Below are 20,477 nucleotides of genomic sequence, written 5' to 3'. Positions count from 1 at the left end.
GGTCAAACGTCAAGTCAAACATTTGTTCCAGCAATTTAGCATAAAGAAAGTGAGGTTGACTTCTTAAATCTTAATACAATTTTAGAGAAATAGTACATTGATAGGTATCATTTAAGTTTGCATGTACTGCACAAATCCAGAATAACTGCATTTTTGTTTTCAATAGTGAGGGAAAGCACAGTCATGAGTTTTACTCCCTGAACCAAAATAGCACTTTGGGTTCATACCTAACATTGAAACAGATATAGATAAGGTTTTGGGTATTTATTTGGTTTGTAACCCTACATACCCCCATACATCTAGCCCAATCAGTGGTCTTCTCTGTGCTCCATAAATTGAACTTCCACAGAGGTGAGCACATGGCCTGACTTTACCTGTTCAATCTTGTACCATTGTGTATTTAGCAGCTAATGATATATTTAAGCTGTTAACATCAGTATTTTAAGTAATATTCAACAACAATTTAACCAAGTACGAATGAGAAGAAACATTACATTTGTTGACATAGTTGTTTTATAATTAGATATTATTCAAGCATTATTTTCAATCCTTTCAAGTGTCTCCAAGCTCTCTGAACTGGGCCACACCCAGGCAACAGCCTTTTATTTATTTTAAGAGATGGCACAGTGTCTTAATGTTATTTATATTCATATTAATGTATACTTGTATGTTGATGCTTTGGCAACCTTGTTTATACATACATATACATACATACATATACATACATACATATATATATATATATATTTAGCCATGTTTAATTGAATAAAGAAATTCGGCCAACAAAGCCACGTGTAATTGAATTGACAAATCCTGCAGCTTTTCAGGCATGTGTCTACTACACGTCACTAATGGTTTTGTAAATAAGCTTGTAAAAACTACCTTTTATTTTTTGAAAGAACACCGGAAGTTGGGACTTTTACTTTCACCCACCAAACATCCGCCTAACTTCAGCGCACAGTGTAGCAAGGTAATGGTCAGATAGACGACATTAAAGCTAATTAGTGCAGCCATGATAAGTAATAATGACGGAAATGCTGTTCTGAATAACTGTTCGTAGTTCCCCTTCGCTAGCTTAGGTGACCGTTGTCACCGTTACCTGACGCTGACCGTTTTAAACCGTTGGTTAACGACGTTCGTCAGAAGTTAGCTCGACCTGCGGGCTGATATTCGCTTAAACCAAGCACGAGAAACGTATCAGGAGTTTTTGCAAAGCATTAGCTCGTGCCCTGCCAGAGGGCAGATGCCTCGTGTGGAAAAGTCAAATAGCAGAGGGACCAAAAGGTAAGTCTGAAGCTCCGCGTGCGAGGTTTGTGGACAGAAATTCCAGTCGGACGGGAAGAAACACCATGTGACTTTAGTGCAACACTGTATCTAGCTGGCACGTTTAAAAGTGGAACTTCCGTAATGCAAGAACTTTAATTAAACACACATCTCACAGTTGGTCATGTGACCACAGCGTGTGAGTGAATCTGAATGTGTGAATGAGGTCCAAATGTGGTCGTTTTCTAATATAAATGTATGTATCTGTTGCCTGTGCATAGACCTAAATTAGACTGGACGTTTGTTCAGAGGTTCTGCAGCATTCAGAAGGTCCTGTTCCCATCATGGACCAGTCAAAGTGCCCTGATGTTTGGGACGCTGCTCGTGGTCACTCTCACAGGTAACTGCTGGTCATAAAGGTTATTTTAAGTGGTTTGATGGCCAAAAGATGAAATTAATTGTCACATTCGCCTCAAGATTGCCAACAAATGAAATGTCTCTCACACGAATCATCATGAGATGCATTCAATGCCTTTTGTAGCATTCCACAACTTTTACACACTAGACTACATACTATGTTTGTTTTTTCTCCATCTCACCTGCAGCTCAAAGGTTGGCTCAAAGGTCGCCTGATTTCCCTACATTGTTTTACAAGTCTTTGTTGTCCCATCAACACTTTTTTTCTTCCCTTTTATCAGAGCAGCTAATCATTTACCAAGTGGGTGTCCTCCCGAGCCACTTCTACAGCGTGCTGGCAGACAAAGATTACTCTGGTTTCCAGAGTCTGGTGGGCACAGCGATGGTGCTCATCTTGCTCAACTCCACAGTAAGTTGACTGTTCACGCATGTGCTAACTCAGCAATATGTGTCTGTATGTGTATCAGCTCTTCTGATGCTGTGCATATTTAGGGGATTGACACAAAGACGGAAACCTTACTAAGATACTTAATCTTACTATCATTAAAGGAATATAGTGTTGTGAGGCTTTGTACACGGATGTTTTGGTGTAGTTAAACGTGGCCCCCATTTGCTTAGATTCATTAAAACGTCTTTGTTTATCTCTGAGGCATGCAAGCAAAATAAAGTTTTCCAAGAATGAAAGGTAACAGTGTGAGCAATTTGTATACAAATGATCATGTTGTGGGTAAAGAATCCCTTTAGTTTAAGGCAAAGTATTTATTTTACGTTATTAGAGTTCAATATTACTATTATAATGTGGACAAATTTAATGGTCCTAATACTGTACATGATGTGCCTGGATGTATATTTCTGAAACTAAACTAAAGAAACAATTGGGTACATTGTTTTCTATATATATATTTTTTTGTAGGACATTTTATTTTGGATTGCTGTTATAATGGACAATTGCAACTTTACAAGGTCAGGACAACCTGACAAGTTCAGTTTACTTCCTTCACACATGTGATACATGGATTTTGAACCAGAGAAACGCGTAACCTTATCTCTTTCACCACGTTGTTTTTTTAATTGAACAGCGACAGCAGGCCTCTTCTGAAATATGAGGAATCATATGATGTTTACTCTGGTTAGTCTCACAGGGATCATCTTAAAGTCACCGTCTATTGTCTCTCTGATCGACCATTTTCTCTCTTTCTGTTTGCTCCTCTCTCTCCTAGTTGAAAAGTATCGACCAGTACATTTGCAATCGGATGTATGTTAGCTGGAGGAGGATGCTAACGGAGAGCCTCCATACGTCCTACTTCCAGGGCCGAGTCTATTACACACTCAATGTTCTCAGAGGGGAAATAGACAATCCGTAAGCTTTATTGCTTTTCCTCTTTATAGTCTTAGGCCTATTTTTAAAAATACTATCAAATCTGTCAACTGAAAGTTTTTTGTTTTTTTAAGAGTATAGAATATATTAAACATCATAACAAGGAGGAATCATGTAATTAGTGTTGTCTCTGCGTGTCGTGTACCTTGCAGAGACCAGCGAATCAGTCAGGACGCAGAGCGGTTGTGTAAGCAGATGAGCACCATGGCGAGTCGTTTGATTGTGTCCCCGTTCACGCTGGCTTACTACAGCTACCACTGCTTCTATAGGTACGTTTGTAGCGTACCGAGGCGACTGGGATACGTCGCACTCTATAACACATTCACCGCCTCCTCTGTAGTTGAAGCATCATCAGAGACGTGCATTGTGTTCTGTGAAGAAATCATCTTATTACAGCCTATGTGTCTCATCCAGCTGCTGCAAGTCTCACATGCATTTAAAAAATGTCTATTGCTTTTTGTTAAACGTGATGTTCTATGCAGAAAAATTACTTTAATTTCTTTGCGTATTATCTTTTGTAGGCTTCAGTTCCTTTAATTGTACTCCACTTAATTAAGTTTTAATGTATTTTCCTACTCGATTACTTTCTCACCTTGTTTTAGTACCTTAATGTAAAGCATTCTGAATCCTCTTTGTGATATATAAATTAAGTTGCTTTCCTTTGTAGCACCGGCTGGATTGGCCCTGTGAGTATCTTTGGCTACTTTGTGATCGGGACCATTGCCAATAAAATCCTCATGGGGCCTATTGTGTCGACTCTGTTTGAGCAAGAAAAACTGGAGGGCGACTTCAGGTAAGTTCAGTGTGTAAGTCTGTGAATCAAGCGCCAAACACAAGTGTCTTTGTCAAGAGGAATGTGCACTGACAGACGAGCAGAACAGGATAGACTCAAAAGTGTTTTTTTGAACTTCAACAGTGTCAGGCTCTTTCGCCACCGATTATTTCATGCAAATCCTGTCTGTTTTTTTTTTAAGGACATTAGTTTTGTTAAGCGGAAGTATCTGTAGACTTTGGCTTAGTGCTTTTTGCATCTTGGGAAATAACACAGGATGTGTGTCAGCTATGAAAGAGGAATTTATTCCAACTGTCACAAGTTCAAACAATTGGATTTTGTGTTGACGTGGAACAGTTGAATGAAAATTGTGTTAAGTTGTGTCTTTTCAGAAATATATATGTTTTTGTATCACCAGATTTAAGCACATGCAAATCCGTGTCAATGCAGAGTCTGCAGCTTTTTATAGGTGAGGCACAAACAAGTTATATACTAAAGTCAATCTTATCATTTATTTTTACTGTGTCATGTGAATGAATCCTGCCCGCATAGTTCTGACAATCATAACCATATAACCTACATAGAAAGTATGATGTACTGTGATTAGTCTGATCGTTCTGACCCACCAAATCACACCTATCACGGAGTAAAAGTGGTACAAATTGGCAAAAATGCTGCGGCCTGTGTTTTCAGAGCCGGTAAAGTGGAGCACATGAGGACCGACCGCAGACTGCAGACTCTGTTAGAAACTCAGAAGAGTCTAATAAACAAAGAGCTCTGGCTTTATAGTGAGAACATCCTACACACCCCCACTCACAGGCTCACATCTGTCCTTAATTTCTTTGAGTAAATCTGTTAATCTCTGACTTCTCCTCTCAGTCGGGGTAAACACATTTGACTACCTTGGAGGTTACCTCAGCTACATTATCATCGCCATCCCAATCTTCACTGGTATCTATGATGGTCTCACTCCTGGGGAGCTCAGTGCACTCATCAGTAAGGTAAGCCTCCTTTTTCCGTCCCTCCTACTTTAATTTCTTAAGAACTGCACCCTTCTTTACTTAAAAAAAAAAAATAAGAACCCTTAATAAGGTAATAAAACAATTCATCTTTTTATTTTCATACAGTAAGTAAAAGTGGGACTGTTGCTCCCTAAATGAATCTTTTTGTCCTCGGCAACACAAACTCATCATATATAAATGAGAAGAAGACATGAGCGATAGAAGAGTAAACTTGTAGAAATAAATCATAAAATATATATAAATGCTTCTGGTACCTTTTCTTCAGAGTTTAGTTCATAGATGGCAGAGGTTATAAAATGTTCATCACAGACTGGCTAAATGTGAACGTGTTGCTAACGTCACCAATAGGTGGCAGCAAAGACCTTCTCTTCTGATTTTAAAGGTTCATGCTGAGCTTGAATACCTCTTGTTAGAGATCTCACTTCTAAATGTGTAAATGAGTAACACTGTAGCTTCAGAACAGTCTCCAACACGTGTAGATATGCAAATGTGAGTAGTATCCTCCGCTAGTATTAAATTCCTCTAGTCTCTTATGTGCTGTCCTCCAATGTGCCTCGTTGTTACTGCCTTTTGTGTTCTTTCATTAATCTCGTCTCTTATTTACTCTCTGCTCTGGGTCTCCCTCTCCTTGTTCATATTCAGAACGCCTTTGTGTGCATCTACTTGATAAATGGCTTCACGCAGCTAATAGACCTGTCAACCACTCTGTCCGATGTGGCTGGATACACCCACAGGTATCGCGCTGCATACTTAAATTCACTTCCCGGAGGACAGATGACAGCCGCATACATGCATGCCATTCACCTTGCTATCACTGAAATCTTGGTGTGGGTGTTGTGGTCAGGATTGGGGAGCTGAGGGAGGTGATGGATGACATCCTACGCAAGCAGTGTGACTATGACCCGGCATCAGGGGAAAGCTACGACTTTGACAGGTTTGCGTGAGCACTTTCCCTTTTGATCTCTGCTGCACAAAAAGTATAGTTTGATTAAACGAGACAAAAGCAAGACTATAATCAAGACTATAATCAAATATATTTATATATATATAAATATAATTTGCCATCTTCTTTGATTATAGTCTTGCTTTTGTCTCGTTTAATTATAATATAATTTAATCTTTTCTCCATACAGTGACTTCAACGTCCATGCGGGCCCTGCGGACACTGCCTTCATCCTGGACCATCTTTCATACAAATCTCCTTACTCAGACAAGTTGCTGGTGGAGGATCTGAGTCTGAAAATCAGCCAGGGAACAAATCTACTGGTGGTGGGGAACACGGGCACCGGCAAGACGTCACTACTGAGGGTCCTCAACCGACTCTGGGAGGCACACAGCGGTGAGAGGGAGGCTGTTGACCGAGTGAAAGAAAATGATGGCGTTTGGTATGACGGAAATATCTCAATGAAAAGGTTTAGCTTGTAGTAATAATAATACAACTGAAAACGGGTAAGACTGTAGCGCGTTTTGTTGTTGTTATTTTTACATTGAAAATAATGTTCTCATAACTGTCACCCGTCTCCTCAGGTTTTGTCCACATGACCACATGTTTCGGGCCCAGAGGAACCCTCTTCCTGCCACAGAAACCTTACCTGACTGATGGCACACTGCGGGAACAGGTGGCAGTCTTGTTTTTTTAATCATTTTTATTCTATAAAGCCTGTACGTTATTACATTTATCCAAAGTTCTGAAATCTACCAAAATCTCTTTTTCCCAAAGGTTATCTACCCATTGAAGGATATTTACCCTGCATCAGGTATCTCTCTGACTGAACTCTATATTAAACAGTGCAACTTTCAAAGGCTATATATGTGAATTTGTCTAATGCAGTTGGATATAATTGGTCATGTGAGTTACTGATAGTAATAATCTGATTATGCTTTAAATCCAGGGTCAGTGGACGATGACAGAATTATACAATTCCTGGAACTAGCTGGACTGGTTAGTGATTTTTTTTCAACTTAAATCTTCAATTTGTTTAGCTAAATAATTTATTACGTTGAATATTTCACCATCACATTTACATTTACTTTAGCTGACTCTTTTATCCAAAGCGATTTACAATCATACGCCGTAGACACAGCTACGGGGAGCTATTCAGGGTTAAGTGTCTTGCTCAAGGACACATCGACTAGGGCGGGGATCGAACCGCCGATCCTCTGATTTGAAAGACGGACCTGCTAAACACTGACGCCACTATTTTGAATTTGAACAAACACTAATCCTAAATCAAACTTCTATCTGTGCTCCAGCCCAGTCTCCTGAAGCGGACGGGCGGGCTGGATGAAAAAGTGGACTGGAACTGGTGAGAGGAAAAACATAACTGGGAAAGAATAAACGTGATTAGTCTTCAGATGTGCAACAAAATGATGCAGAATCTGAACTAGTTTTGTTCTGCAGGTATGATGTTCTGTCTCCGGGTGAAATGCAGCGTCTCTGCTTTGCTCGTCTCTTCTACCTGCAGCCCAAATATGCAGGTGTGTTGTTTATGATTTCTGTAATGTATTCATAAAGCATCTGAGGATGCAAGACCTTTTGGGATTCTGACACTGCCTTTTTTAGGGGAGCAAGCCTCGCCTACATTTCATATTTATAATTTGCAGTTTCATCCTGTCCTCGAGGTGAACAAAACAGGAGTTTTGGTCAACATTTGTATGAACTTTTATTTGTTTGCAGTGTTGGACGAGGCCACCAGTGCTCTGACGGAGGAGGCAGAAGCTCAGCTGTACCGGACCTGTAAACGGCTCGGCATGACTTTGGTCAGTCTGGGACATCGCAGCAGCCTGGAGAAGGTACTGCCGACCGAAAGCACACGTTTCATGTCCATGAAACTAAAAGAAGGGCTTTGCACAAATGAAACTGGAAAATCTGACCTCAAACTACTTTTGGAGGAACAATTTTATTGGAATATCTTTACTTAGATTAGATTTTACTTTATTCATCCCCAGGGGGAAATTTCTTGAAGCAGCAGCAAAACATTTTTTACAATAAAATTGCTGGGCATATTAGATTTAAGAATTTAAATAAAAGGAAATGAAAATGTATACAGTGTATCTAAAGTGAAAGCGGTGCAAGGTTTATTGATGTTCATTTGAGGAGGATCTGGCCAGAGAGTGATTTATTATAAAGTCTAATAGCAGTATTTCATATCGCTTCCTATTTACACAATTCTGCATAGTGCCAGGAAAATTGCATTATTCAGTCCGCGATTCTCTGAACCGCCTCATAATGGTACAAAGTTTTTTTTTTTTATTATAAAAGTCCATGCTTATTTGGTTTCAATATTCTTACATTGTTTTAACTCTACTGTGTCTTGCTTTCTTCTAAATCTGTTTAAATCTACAAAGGACATTAACTGCTTTTGTTGTTGCAGTACCATGATGTCCAGTTGAAGCTATGTGGAGGAGGCCTGTGGGAGTTAACCAAGTTAAAAGGAGGCACCAGGAGCCTCGAAGAAGAAGAAGAACCGTGACTGCAGAGTCATTTCTTTGAAATCGTGGACATGTAGGAAGCTTCAGTGTGGGAGACGAGGACATGACACACTCCAGCTCAGGAACTGGGTGTTACTAACTGAGGAATTCAGGAGTGCACTCATCCAGTTTGAATGTATTCATGCAACATTGAGGCAGAGCTGGACCAAAATGTTCTGGACACAAAGACATGGTTTGGATGGATCTGTAATTATCAGAGTAAATTCACTTATAACAACGAATCAGAAAAGGAAAGGACACTTAAATCTTTCTGTACGCACCTTTTACATTTGTTTATTGCATTGTTTACAATCACTTCTTCACTATCAAGTGGACAGCACATTGTGGGGTTATACATAGTTTTAAAAAGTTGTTTTCCTGATTTCACAAAAAAATTAACATTTGGCCTTTTAAAAATAGTTTGATACAATTGCACATGTGTGGGGACGTGAAATAGTGAACGTGCGAGTATCTCTTCCATATTCCTCTTTTTTTTTTTTTTAAATGAATGTTTTCAGGAACTGCATCTTCATGGTTGTTTACCACAGAGGTCACCGTGACCTTGGATGATCTCTTGAACTGCTGTGGGGTCATCCAGCGTGCTGAGGTCACCCACCCCGTCCAAGTCACGTTCCACCACTTTCCGCAGCACCCGGCGCATTATCTTACCTGAGCGTGTCTTTGGCAGCCGCTGGACGAACTGAGAGAAGACACGATGAGACTCGGTACACGTTTAGGTATTAAATGTGAACTTAAAGACGGTGAGACAGAACTACCTGGATGAAGTCTGGACAGGCGTACTTGGCGATCTTTTTAGATACCATGTTGTTTAGCTGCTGACAAAGGGCCGCCCCTTGAACCTCCACATCATTTTTTAGCACCACAAAGGCATAAACCCCTGGCGACAAAGAAGTCTTTACTATGATCGATGTTTTTAAATATTGTGGTTGACCTGATTTTTTTTTTTTTTTTACTGAATAACTGACTAAAGATGATGTCTTACTCACCTTGTCCTTTGAGGTCATGTGAGTATCCTATGACGGCAGACTCAGCCACTGCAGCGCATTGATTCTGTTACAGAAATCAGAGTTCATCTGTACACTTTATGGGAAGAAATTTGAACTAAATCAAATTAAAATTACAATTTTACTCAAACATGTCCAACTGTTTTATTACTTTTGAATATAATTGGATTCACATTGATTTAACTGCATATCAGTCATTTTGAGAACTTCAGTCAGTCTATTTTACAGCCATGCAAAAAATATATATATCTTTATAAATAATGTATAGATTGCCACTAAATTAAATGCAGACATTCATGGTCCTTAGAAAATGTTTTGACACACAGCTACCAAACAATGTAGCACTTTTGTAAGGTGAGAGATCAATGCTTCCATTGCATGCTAGTAAGCTAAAGTTATAATGTTGTAAGCAATGCTCAAAGACACAGAAATGTTAGTTATTGGTTGCCCTTACCAAAACGTCCTCTATCTCTGCCGTCCCAATCCTGTGACCGCTCACATTGATGACATCATCAAGGCGGCCAGTGATCTGGTAATACCCCTCCTTAGAGCGATAGGCGCCGTCCCCAGTAAAGAAGTAACCTATTGGCACAAAGAGAGAGTTGGAAAGACTGAGTGAATAAAAATAATACAAAGTAATTAAACACTAAAAGTAGAGACAGTTTTTTATCCTGAACACATCATTCTGTACCAGGATGAGGCCGACAGTAGGTCTCAATGAATCTCTGGTGGTTGTTATGAATCGTCCGGGCCATACCAGGCCAGGGCTGAGCTATGCACAGAGCTCCAGACACGTCGTTGGAAGTCAGCACTTTTCCCTGAAAAAAAATATCAAGACCAGTGATACTGTGAACGCAAGAAACAAGGACAACTAAATTATAAATAAAAAGTAATACATCAATCTCATGAACGCAAAAAAGGATTTTGGTTGGAGCACAACAACTATCTAATGTAATTGTGTTTAAAAAGAATCATACAGTGCATGTCATTTTAAGCATTGTGTGATCAATGAGAATGGCGATTAATGTAACGACTAGACAAGGCTGAAACAAAACCTACAGAATATTCCTTAGAATACTGTGTTTTTGTTGAGCAAGAGGAAGAGAGATGAGCCACCACTCCAACTGTCTGCCCAATCTGTGCATTTCAAAATCATCTGCAACCAACAGCCACAACGTATGACAGATTTTAAAAAGGGAGTTTGGCACGAAAAGACTGGGACTGATGGGTGGGAGCAGGGTGGGTATCAAAAGTGACACAGCTGGTGAATATTTTATAATCCTAATCTGACCCTCGCTACAGGCCATTCCCAGCCATCCAACATTTTCAGGGAACACACACACACACACACACACACACACACACACACACACACACACACACACACACACACACACACACACACACACACACACACCTCAGTGTCCATGAGCGTGGGCTTAATGCTAAAGAAAGGTCTCATAGCCATTCCTGGGACAATCTCTGCGTCTGCGTCTGATGGCCTTGGGCTGATGCAGATGCCACCTGTCTCTATGAACACAGAGCAAAACAAGGCAAATTATAAAGATGCTATTCTAGCAAATAATAATTTTTGCAATTAATATGATTTGTCTAACTTCCCTACTCTGTGGCACTCAGCCCTGACCCCATTGGTTTCTTCTAAATATGTACATCGTTAAAAAAACAGGTCAAAAGAATTTATACATCAGTTATATTCAAATTACTATATATTTGTAAACAATTTGGGAGGAGTGGGGGGGGGGGGGGGGGGTAAATGATAGAGTTAACTAACCTATATTTCCTTTATACATTGAATCATGTAGGTTGTGGAATTATCAGCCATACTAAGTAAATGAAATTAGGTTAGCGTGAACATCAGGGACTGGTAATCCGCCTGGTGGTGGCAACCGTGCTGGAAGCGGCAGAGGGGACCCGTTATTAAGTAGGGCACAACAGATGATCCCACAATAGCATTAGCAACCGGCATCCTGTTCAAATCAACTGGAGCTGTGAGAATACCCCCCCCCCCCCCCCCCAAAAAAAAAAAATCAACACTTTTCAGTTGAGCCACTTCCAAAATGAAACAGGGCTGTCCTAAACATTTTAAAAGGGTAAAGAAGTGGTTCCCCATTTGAGAATATGATAACTCTCTGTTGCAGAAAGTTAGATGATAAGATGGATCCCGCTGTCGGTGTTTGTTCAGTACGCAACGACAGCCAACAGCCGGTTATGTTAGCTTAGCATAAAGACTCCTAGCTTGAATTGTGTTACCTTTGTTTTCTGTCTCGGTGCTAAGCTATGCTAACAGGTACACGTTTAGCTGGTATCAATATTAAAATCTAGCTCACGGTGAGAGGAAATAAACGTATTTCCCCAAGTGTCTAATTATGAATTTAAACAAATACTTGAAAGTATTCAAATATTTTAAATTGACTTCTTGTGACATACAATACTTTTTTGATATGCCATACTGTGACCTTTTTTAGGACTTATATAACATACTATTCTATCACTTTGTAAAAACTCTTTTATGTCTTATTTTACATTTTTTGAAAAAGAAAGTTAGAGTATGGTTTGACTTGATTTTTGGGGATGTACTATGACTTATTTTTAGACTTTTTTTTACACTATGATTTCTTCTGAAACACTATATGACTTTTTGAAGTTTTTCGACATGCTTTACGATGCCTTGTTATTTAGCTTTTTCCGACATACTATACTATACGTTCAACTTCCACATCATGATTCTTGATTTAAACTTCAAAGCATCACCATCTTGTCAATCAATGATGCAATTGTTTATACAGAGACATGAATACTTCTGTTTATGTCTTGACAAATTTGACTTATGCAGGAATTGTCCATTTCCTGTCCTTTTCTGTATGTGCAGTATTTTCCACTTGCCTTCATATGACTTGTTTTGGGAGAAGGGGAGTGTTGTGGCAAGTGAGTCTGATCGGCCTCTAACTTCATGAGACTTCACCACCCAATCCCTTCCCACACTAACGCGCTCTCTACGTATGGATTGTTTTTTAATACCGCTCTCCTTACATCTGTGCATGAAGGAGGTCGGCCTTTCAGCTGGAATCCTGAACTCTGACAAATCTCTTTGTTTAAATAAAAGACAAACCTGAGAACATTTGTGTTGAATGCTTATATTTCTGAACTTCTACAGACAATTCCCACCACACTATAAAATTACTTTTGTATTATATTGTACATACTATAACTATAACTTTGTTTGACATACTATACAATAAAATCGTTTACCTTTTTTCACATACTATACATGTTAAAAAAGGTAAAGAATTCTACCTATGACTTTTTTTGACATACCACATCATAACTTTGTATGTACTTTTTTCAACATACAACTTATGACTTAAAAAATATATATTTGACACACTATACAATTACTTTTTTATGACTTTTTCAACATACTATACTTTTTTCAGAGGTATTTCCGATACTAGTATGGGAACAATTCTAATGCAGAATATTTGAATCCTCCCCTTTAAATTTAAATAGGTTAAGAATGACAACTTATAGAAAATTACTAGTGTACGAGTGTCGATGTCGAAGGGATCATTGCTCGTAATGTTAGCTGAAGTTGGATATTTCTGTAGTTGTATATGGAAGTGAGATGGAAAATATATTTGGTTTTATGTATGTATTTTCCTACGTGATCCTCACTCTTTTTTTTCACCTCACGTCCTCCTGCATACTCTAGCCTCTCTAGTCCTGTATGATCCAACACGGAGGCCGTATGCCAACAGCGGATCAAAATCTAATTTTCTCTCTAAACAGGCTACTTGCTCCCAGATCAACCAAATGGCATTTATGAATAATGCCACTTAGTCCTAATTGGAAACACTGGTCCAGGAAAATATAATATAATCCTTTTTTTACTGAAGTAGGGTATTTGGGTCATATCTGTGTCTGTAATTCTCAAACTCATGATGCTCTGATGTTTAATTATCGTCTATTAATTATAGATTTGTACCATTTGTATGATAATTAAGGCAGCTTTGCTCCATATGGTCATCACTTAACTTAATTTGGGGGGACTGAGGATAAAACGCAGTCAGTCAGTTGTGTTCATCTGTAACATTTATCATATTGGTAAAACATGTCATGATATACCATCATAAGCTACTTTAGTAAGGGAATGGTAGTTATCTTTCAGTGACATCAGCGGTAATCTAGAGATGAAGGACGAGTTTGATGTAATTACTGTAATTATACTGTTAATAAGTAAATTGTGACACTAAAATTACAGTAATTAGTGTGACATCAAACTTGTCCTTCATATCTAGTATTATTAAATAGACTATTGTATATTGTTTCTATTTAACTCTGGTGTATTGTATACAAATCATTCAAGAGGGCAGAATTTATAAAGATAACTATACAATTACTTTTCGAAATCTTATTTTTTTACAAAGTTATACTTTCTATTTCCCTGTGTTTAATATGGAGAAAAGACTGAATTTACATTTTCCGTGGGTTTGGAAGGAGGTCAGGATCCAAACTAAACCATAGAGACTCATGAGATCATGAGGAAGTAGCACAAAGACTGATCTGAGTCTCTCCAGACAACCGTGATCCATTTTGTGACGTGGCTCTTTTGGCATCTACGGTCATAACATCTGCATTCTGCGGTCAGACTTAAACTGTCTTCTGTTAGCCTTCTGACAAATCAAAACCAAGGATGAGAGTATTGGTGTTACATCATATGGTGTTAATAGTGACTGTTAAGAAAATTAAGAAAAACAAGGTTGGAATTGGAGATTTAGTTGCTACTGAAATCAGATGTTCTACTCTGGTTTGATGAGGGAACCCAGAGCCAATGGAAACGTAATGTATAGCTCCACACGACTGCAGGCATGTTATGTAACACTGGTATTGTTGGAGAGATGGAGCGAACTGTTCTTTCCCTTTAAGACCGCTGTGTTCAAGAAAGAGTTAATGACCCTAACAAGCAATGAAACGCTGCAGTGAAACTCAAAGCACGAGACAAAACAAAGGTCATTGTAAGCACAATACTTTTGATAAATCTGAATTAATTGGAATAAATCACTCACAATTTTCTGGTTAAAGAGATTTAAACTTTGACAAATGACTCAGCTGATTATAAAAATGATCATTAATACATTTCTTGATCAATAAATTGACAAATTCTTCCAAAGCTACGGTGACTGTTTGATCAAGAAGACATTGATGCATTTCCATCCACTCCTTTTTACCATATGTGCATTTTCATTTTAGACACAAACCCAACAGGTGACGTCGCAGTGACGACACCCACTTCTTGTAAACAGTCTATGATATGATATAATGTTTTAATGGTAATGAATTGGCACCACGTTCTGCTTATCGTGGTGAACAAACTCATAATCCCATAAGTGTAGTGGATGGAAAATAAGCATTTATTTTACAATTTTCTGCTAATTCTGTTAAAATTAGCAATTACTTGAGATGGAAACCTGGCTAATGTGGTTTAAATTGTGTTAGTGTTAATAAGCAATAGCTAATAAGTCCCACTCTTTTGTGTATTCCCACCTGTTTGCCACCAGGTGTCCACCACAGGGCAGCGTCCATCCCCAACCACTCTGTGGTACCACTCCCACGCTTCAGTGTTGATGGGCTCACCCACTGCAGGCAGAGAAGAACAACTTCAATCCGATAATGTAGTCGTAAATTATCTTTGGTACTCGTTTCAATGCATTTTCTTTCTATACTTATAGAGTTATATTCTTTATGTTAAGCTTTGTGTTTTAACCCAACATGATGTAAGGGAACAGTTGTGTGTGTGTGTCAGCATGTAATCTCCTGGCATGCTGAGCTTGCATGTTGACTTCCAATATACTTTCAGTATAAGCTTCATTTAAGCTTAACTTAAGCTTAATAGCAAAAGGAGTGGAAAAGGAAGCACAAAAAGCACTGCCGACTCCCGGAGTGAAGCTTTACGTGCATCTTGTGTGTGCATACAGTATTTAAAGTGACAGCTGGTTTACACGACAGGTTGACTTGCATAAAACAACTCAATGCATGCTAACTTATCAAAGTAAAAACAGTGTATGCCAAACAAATAGTCACAAAGTAGGACTGAAGCTGTGATTACATCAAAGCCTTTAAATGTGTCAACCATCAGCCCTTAGAAACAATACAATGAACTGTGAGTGATGCTGCACTGAAATACCCATCTCACATTAGCTCTTATGAATTTTCAAATGAATTAATTAAATTAATTTGTGGCCATAATTACAGGGATTGTAACATTTTGCTTGTCATTATCCATCATAATCCAACTATGTAAACCAAATTTACAACCAAAAAGAGTGACAGCCACATGTGTCCACGTCTTACTATACACTATATATCTGTTGCATTATAAAAGCTGAGTCCATGCACAGCTGTGTGTAAGAATGGTGGGTCAAAACTGAATAATTGTAAATGTTTGCAAAGAAACTATTTTCCTTTATCTTGTAATCTCTTGGGCCCATAATAGTATTCAAAAGTATTGTGTTTGCCATACCAGAGCCCAGAGTTTTGAGGGTGGAGCGGTCGTATTTGTGGACCCACTCGTCTCCGTACTTGAGCAGCAGGCGGATCGCTGTGGGAGCCCCATAGAACTGGTTTATCTTAAGTCTCTGCACCATCTCCCAGTACCTTCCTGGGAACACAACACGTCGACATTAGCATGTTTAAAAGAGATATTCCACAATGTGTTGTAGGAAACTGAATATCTGAATTCAGAAATTAAACATTAGGGCAGGAGAGAGAGAGACATCATTTCACATGGCGTACCTGGACAAGAGAAACGTGGTTTCAATCTATCGGTCATATTGCAACAAGTGGTTTCAATAACCACAAATAAAGGTCCTGCACACCAATTTCATATGGAAGATGAAAATAATATATCTCGGCTTTTCACTTCACACCTGAATTAAATCAATTTAAAGCTGCCATGCGAGGATAATTCAGTTCATATTTAGTAGTACTTTATTTTTTTAAATTTTAATCCAGCCTTTGTTTTACTTGAAACTTGAACATGTATTTATTATAAGAGTACGTATTATATGTAATTTCATTTGAAATCTGACAATAAATATTGTTTAGGTATTATTCAATTGAACTTTATTTAATTCGACAGTCAGTTGTTGACTACATACATACTTCAATACAACTGTTTGCTACTTCAATACATTTGGCATTAAATCATAGCGCAAATGAGACGTTATTGTTATTATTATTGTGTGATGTTCCGGACCTTTGCACTGGACCTGGATGAATTGTAATGGAATACCTCTGGATTAGGGTGAAGCAGTAGCCTGAGCACTAAGACTTTGACTGGAAGTGGCGTTCTAGTTTCGCCTTTACAATAACCAGGTGTGTGTGCTGACTCCCGTGTATATAGAAGTCCTAATTTTAGTGTGGAAGGTATGGCCATCCTTTAACTTCAACTGTAAACAGTTATTCATAGACAAAGACACGAGAATGCAGAGCTCTTGGCAAAAGACAGGAATACTAACTGACAACACACTGCACACAGACTATTTTATGTAACCATAAACTCATAAAAAGGCCATCATGATACCAGTAGAGCCAACAAGGTTGTGGAAGGTTTTACTAGAATCTGAGAAAGTTTGCAATGTCAGAAGAGTTGTCTTTTTGTTATGAATGGGACAACTAGTCTAATACATTCCTACATTCGCTGATGTTCATACCTGGGTCGGGGTAAATGGGAGTGCTCTCGAAAAGGACAGTGGTTCCCCCGTTGGCAAGAGGCCCGTAGACACTGTAGCTGTGTCCGGTTATCCAACCAATATCTGCCACACAGCCGAATACATCGCCGTCATGGTAGCTGAAGACATACTGGTAACGAGAGGGAAGATTGACGGGAAGATTGGATACAAAAAAAAAAGAACATATGGTATTTTGTTTCCTTTTTATCCGACTAAAATGGAAGAAGTCTCTTTCTGTGGGTTTGTATTAGTACTGCACGTCTGTCTGTATTTTTATTTTTCTCGTAAAATGTTAATCCAATGGACTTCAGACTTGGTGGGTGTATTGCTGAGGACCAGAGGCTGTGCAATGCCAAGCATGAGCTCTTGAGCACTCGCGGGACATATTCATTCGTCATTTTCTCGACAGATGTTCGTTCATTCAGTCGACTTGGCGCTTGGCAGACGTATCGCTCAAAATTCCAGCGGAAGCACAGTGTCAAGTTTGGATGAGCGGTTGTTGGGAAAGCTGCATCACCGCCATGTTCTAAACAGACATGCATTAATACTCTTAAATAACCCATTTTAAGCTTCAAGTGTAGTTCATATATCTTGACAATTAACAGAAATAACAACTTGACATAAATTCATCATGCTTAAACTAAAGCACCATTTATGAAAATCTCTTCTGTAATCTGATGTGATTTCCTCTACAAATGGTCAGACACTGGATTATTATGGAGCACCTTTTGGTCGCTTTACACGTTGTGATAATGCAGATGTTTACCCTGTGTGTGAGTGCAGCATACAGCAGGTATCCGGCCTGAGTGTGGACGAGTCCTTTGGGCTTCCCGGTGCTGCCCGATGTATAAAGCAGGAACAAGACGTCCTCACTGTCCATGGCAGCTGGCTCACACACCACGTCCTCCTTTAGCATCTCCTGTACGACAGCATGCCTTTTGTTGTATATTTTGAAACATGGTGCAACACAACCTAACTTTTTAAGATGCTGGAAGAGAACATTTTACAAGGCATAAAGGGATTGAGATTAGTGATGAAACAAAAATTCCATTCAGTAGCTTTCCATCTCATCACAGGATCTTCTTCAGCAGATGGAGATTGTTTGATATCATGTAAATGTTTATCTTAAGGTTTCCATCTTTCCTCTGCAGAGAAAAGAGCTACTAATGGACCTGATGATGCGACTGTTCAGACAACCTCCGTTTCCAAGAATTAACTTTCAATTCAACAGATTAGTTGATTCAGATCAGTTAGTCTATTGAATCAATTTTAACAGACTCATTTTTCAAAGCCAACATTTTTTCTCCATTTATTCAGGGAAAGGTGACACAGACCACTTGTAGTCCCCTGCTGTTGACATTAATATCTTAATCAAGATCCAATTGGTCTGATATTTCACCTCCTCCATGGCGACATCCCTGGCTGTCATGGCGACCGGATTCTCTGTTCTCATGGCAACAAACACCTGCTGTACTGCCGGGCAGCTCTGAACGGCCGTATCCACCGTCTTCTTCAGCTCGGTGACTTTACCCCCTCTGACGCCCTGGTTCACCGTGATGACGGTGCCGGATTGGGCTGAAAATGTGATGCACATGAAAATCAGACTGTTGACTTGAATAGTTATCATACTTATACATTGAACAAACTCTATTTATGACAGATATACATTCAACGTTATTGTGTTGGGTTGTTTTACACAACCATAAACAAAAGGTATGACAAATTATGTTCCCCGGCTTATCGGCTTTGCTTGTCTGCTTGGTGCTGAGCAAGTAGTGTTCAGGGTTTTATTTGGGCTTTTCCCCTAAAGATTGCTGCTGCTTGATGCAAGGTTAACAGAACGATCGAAACAAATAATTTAAGTTGCAACAATGAGCTGAAAGACACTAAATGCTCAGTAAAGCTGAAGGGAACTGCAGAGGTGTGCGATTATCCTCCGAGGAGTGCTCACTACAAGCGACTGCTTCTCACATTACACAGCCTTTTGATCAATGATATAAAATATGAGTAAATTTATGTTCTTTGAATTCTCATGCGGCCACTTGAGCGTCCACAGGCCAGTCAAACGGTCTCACCGTCTCGGATTCGCTCTGCAAGGGCTTCAGCACTGAAGCCTGCAAACACCACGTTGTGTGCTGCACCAATACGGGCGCAGGCCAACATGGACGCCACAGCCAGAGGGCAGGTCGGCATGTAGATGGTCACACAGTCGCCTCTCTTCACGCCATGCCGTCTTAACAGGTTGCCTAGGCGGCATGTCATCTCCAGCAACTCCCTGTAAAGAAGTATCAATGAACTACACTACATGAGGCGAAAGGAGGAGGAACACCACACACACATCAAATTCAACCTGCTGACCTGTAGGTGACTTTGACCTCTGACCCCGATTCATCCCTCTCCCAGATCAGAGCCACCCTCTCTGGACAGGTGTGCACGTGGCGGTCCAGGCAGTTTACTGCATGTGCATATAAAGTAACATTTTTAAAAAAAACACACAGAAAGGACACGGGCTGCCACGTTAACGTGTTGCGTTCAAGTCACTTGGAAAACACAGTATACACTGAGAGTCGCTGTCTATACGTTTTTCATTAAGTGTTTCTCAAAAAGCAGCATTAAAACTAAACTAATTCAATGTGAATCTCACCGGACACGTTCAGCTGTCCTCCCACAAACCACTTGATTTCCCCCCGGCTCAGGTCGCAGTCCTGGACCGTGTGGAAAGGACGGATCCAGCTCAGCCTCTGACGCGCCACTGCGGCCCAGAAGCTCTCGCTGTTGGAGACGGAGAACTCCTGCAAAGCCGAGCGGTCCGACACGCCGTCGAACCCCGCAGCCTCCGGCATAAACGCCGCAACGTTGCATCTCCGTCGACCCAAATCACGGAAATAAGCTTTGAAGAGCCGACGACGAAAGTGAGTAACGATGTAGTTTGAAGTGCCTCCGCAAGGCAGCCACATAACTGCAGTGGAAGTATTCTGTACTATCAGACTAGTTTTGTTCCGCACCTTTTGGAGTTATTGGGCACTTGGTAAGTCCAACAACAGGAAGGGTCGGAGGAGTGATGCCTTAAAAGGGCGGTGCAAAACTCATGCGCCGACAGAAAGACGGAAATGGTATTGTTGGAAACCGGGTTGACAACCAGGTCTACAAGTGTGCCTATTGGAAAACATACGTTTCCCTAACTAGTTGTGATGTCAAACAGCCAGGATCACGAGGACATGAACTCAAAGTCATAAACTGAGATTTACAGTGAGCACAGAGGATTTCCTCTTTCCTCCAGCACATACAGAATGTTTCAGTGAATCTCAAACATCTCAGTGACTTTAAATATCAGTAACTTTTAATTAGGCTACAGTTACATTTATACAGAGACAAACACAG

The 20,477-nt window shown here is 39.7% G+C and overlaps 2 protein-coding genes across 4 annotated transcripts; one reads left to right on the top strand and one right to left on the bottom strand.

The window, feature by feature from the left end:
• The first annotated feature begins 902 nt into the window (after window positions 1-902).
• On the top strand, window positions 903-9,478 carry abcd4 (ATP-binding cassette, sub-family D (ALD), member 4). 2 transcript variants are annotated; one of them, XM_034527661.1, is made up of 19 exons: window positions 903-1,284; window positions 1,545-1,663; window positions 1,962-2,089; window positions 2,901-3,040; window positions 3,211-3,327; window positions 3,726-3,851; window positions 4,249-4,299; window positions 4,524-4,618; window positions 4,710-4,831; window positions 5,495-5,586; window positions 5,697-5,786; window positions 5,986-6,191; window positions 6,380-6,471; window positions 6,573-6,609; window positions 6,745-6,794; window positions 7,106-7,158; window positions 7,254-7,330; window positions 7,530-7,645; window positions 8,227-9,478. In XM_034527661.1, the coding sequence occupies exons 1-19, from the start codon at window positions 1,244-1,246 to the stop codon at window positions 8,323-8,325; spliced, it is 1,851 nt and encodes a 616-aa protein (XP_034383552.1). In that variant the 5' UTR covers window positions 903-1,243; the 3' UTR covers window positions 8,326-9,478. The 2 variants fall into 2 exon arrangements, with proteins under 2 accessions (XP_034383552.1, XP_034383553.1); XM_034527662.1 differs by lacking the exons at window positions 903-1,284; window positions 1,545-1,663; window positions 1,962-2,089; ... (1 more) ...; window positions 3,211-3,327; window positions 4,524-4,618 and having other exon boundaries at window positions 3,738-3,851.
• Window positions 8,590-20,147, bottom strand: LOC117727381 (acetyl-coenzyme A synthetase 2-like, mitochondrial). 2 transcript variants are annotated; one of them, XM_034527659.1, is made up of 14 exons: window positions 19,741-20,147; window positions 19,455-19,551; window positions 19,172-19,371; window positions 18,496-18,671; window positions 17,863-18,015; window positions 17,079-17,226; window positions 15,887-16,024; window positions 14,911-15,003; window positions 10,766-10,878; window positions 10,040-10,166; window positions 9,803-9,930; window positions 9,331-9,394; window positions 9,100-9,221; window positions 8,590-9,023 (listed from the first exon to the last, which is right to left on the bottom strand). In XM_034527659.1, exons 1-14 carry the CDS (start codon window positions 20,051-20,053, stop codon window positions 8,853-8,855), a joined length of 2,043 nt encoding a protein of 680 aa, XP_034383550.1. In that variant the 5' UTR covers window positions 20,054-20,147; the 3' UTR covers window positions 8,590-8,852. The 2 variants fall into 2 exon arrangements, with proteins under 2 accessions (XP_034383550.1, XP_034383551.1); XM_034527660.1 differs by having other exon boundaries at window positions 18,562-18,671.
• Between the last annotated feature and the right edge of the window lie 330 nt (window positions 20,148-20,477).

This window comes from Cyclopterus lumpus, chromosome 24, assembly GCF_009769545.1.
Source record: "Cyclopterus lumpus isolate fCycLum1 chromosome 24, fCycLum1.pri, whole genome shotgun sequence".
NCBI lineage: Eukaryota > Metazoa > Chordata > Actinopteri > Perciformes > Cyclopteridae > Cyclopterus > Cyclopterus lumpus.
The sequence above is the reverse complement of the archived record's forward strand: the minus strand, read 5'-3'. Positions and strand labels throughout refer to the sequence as shown.

Bases quoted from the DNA above. Each gene is read 5' to 3' on its own strand.
- abcd4 (XM_034527661.1), top strand. From the start codon at position 1,244: ATGCCTCGTGTGGAAAAGTCAAATAGCAGAGGGACCAAAAG. The intron at 4,832-5,494 runs GTAAGCCTCCTT...GTTCATATTCAG, and splicing joins TCAGTGCACTCATCAGTAAG to AACGCCTTTGTGTGCATCTA. The intron at 5,587-5,696 runs GTATCGCGCTGC...TGTTGTGGTCAG, and splicing joins GTGGCTGGATACACCCACAG to GATTGGGGAGCTGAGGGAGG.
- LOC117727381 (XM_034527659.1), bottom strand. From the start codon at position 20,053: ATGTGGCTGCCTTGCGGAGGCACTTCAAACTACATCGTTACTCACTTT. The intron at 18,016-18,495 runs GTGAAATATCAG...GCTGTCGTACAG, and splicing joins GGGATGTCGCCATGGAGGAG to GAGATGCTAAAGGAGGACGT. The intron at 15,004-15,886 runs GTATGGCAAACA...CTCTGCCTGCAG, and splicing joins CCTCAAAACTCTGGGCTCTG to TGGGTGAGCCCATCAACACT.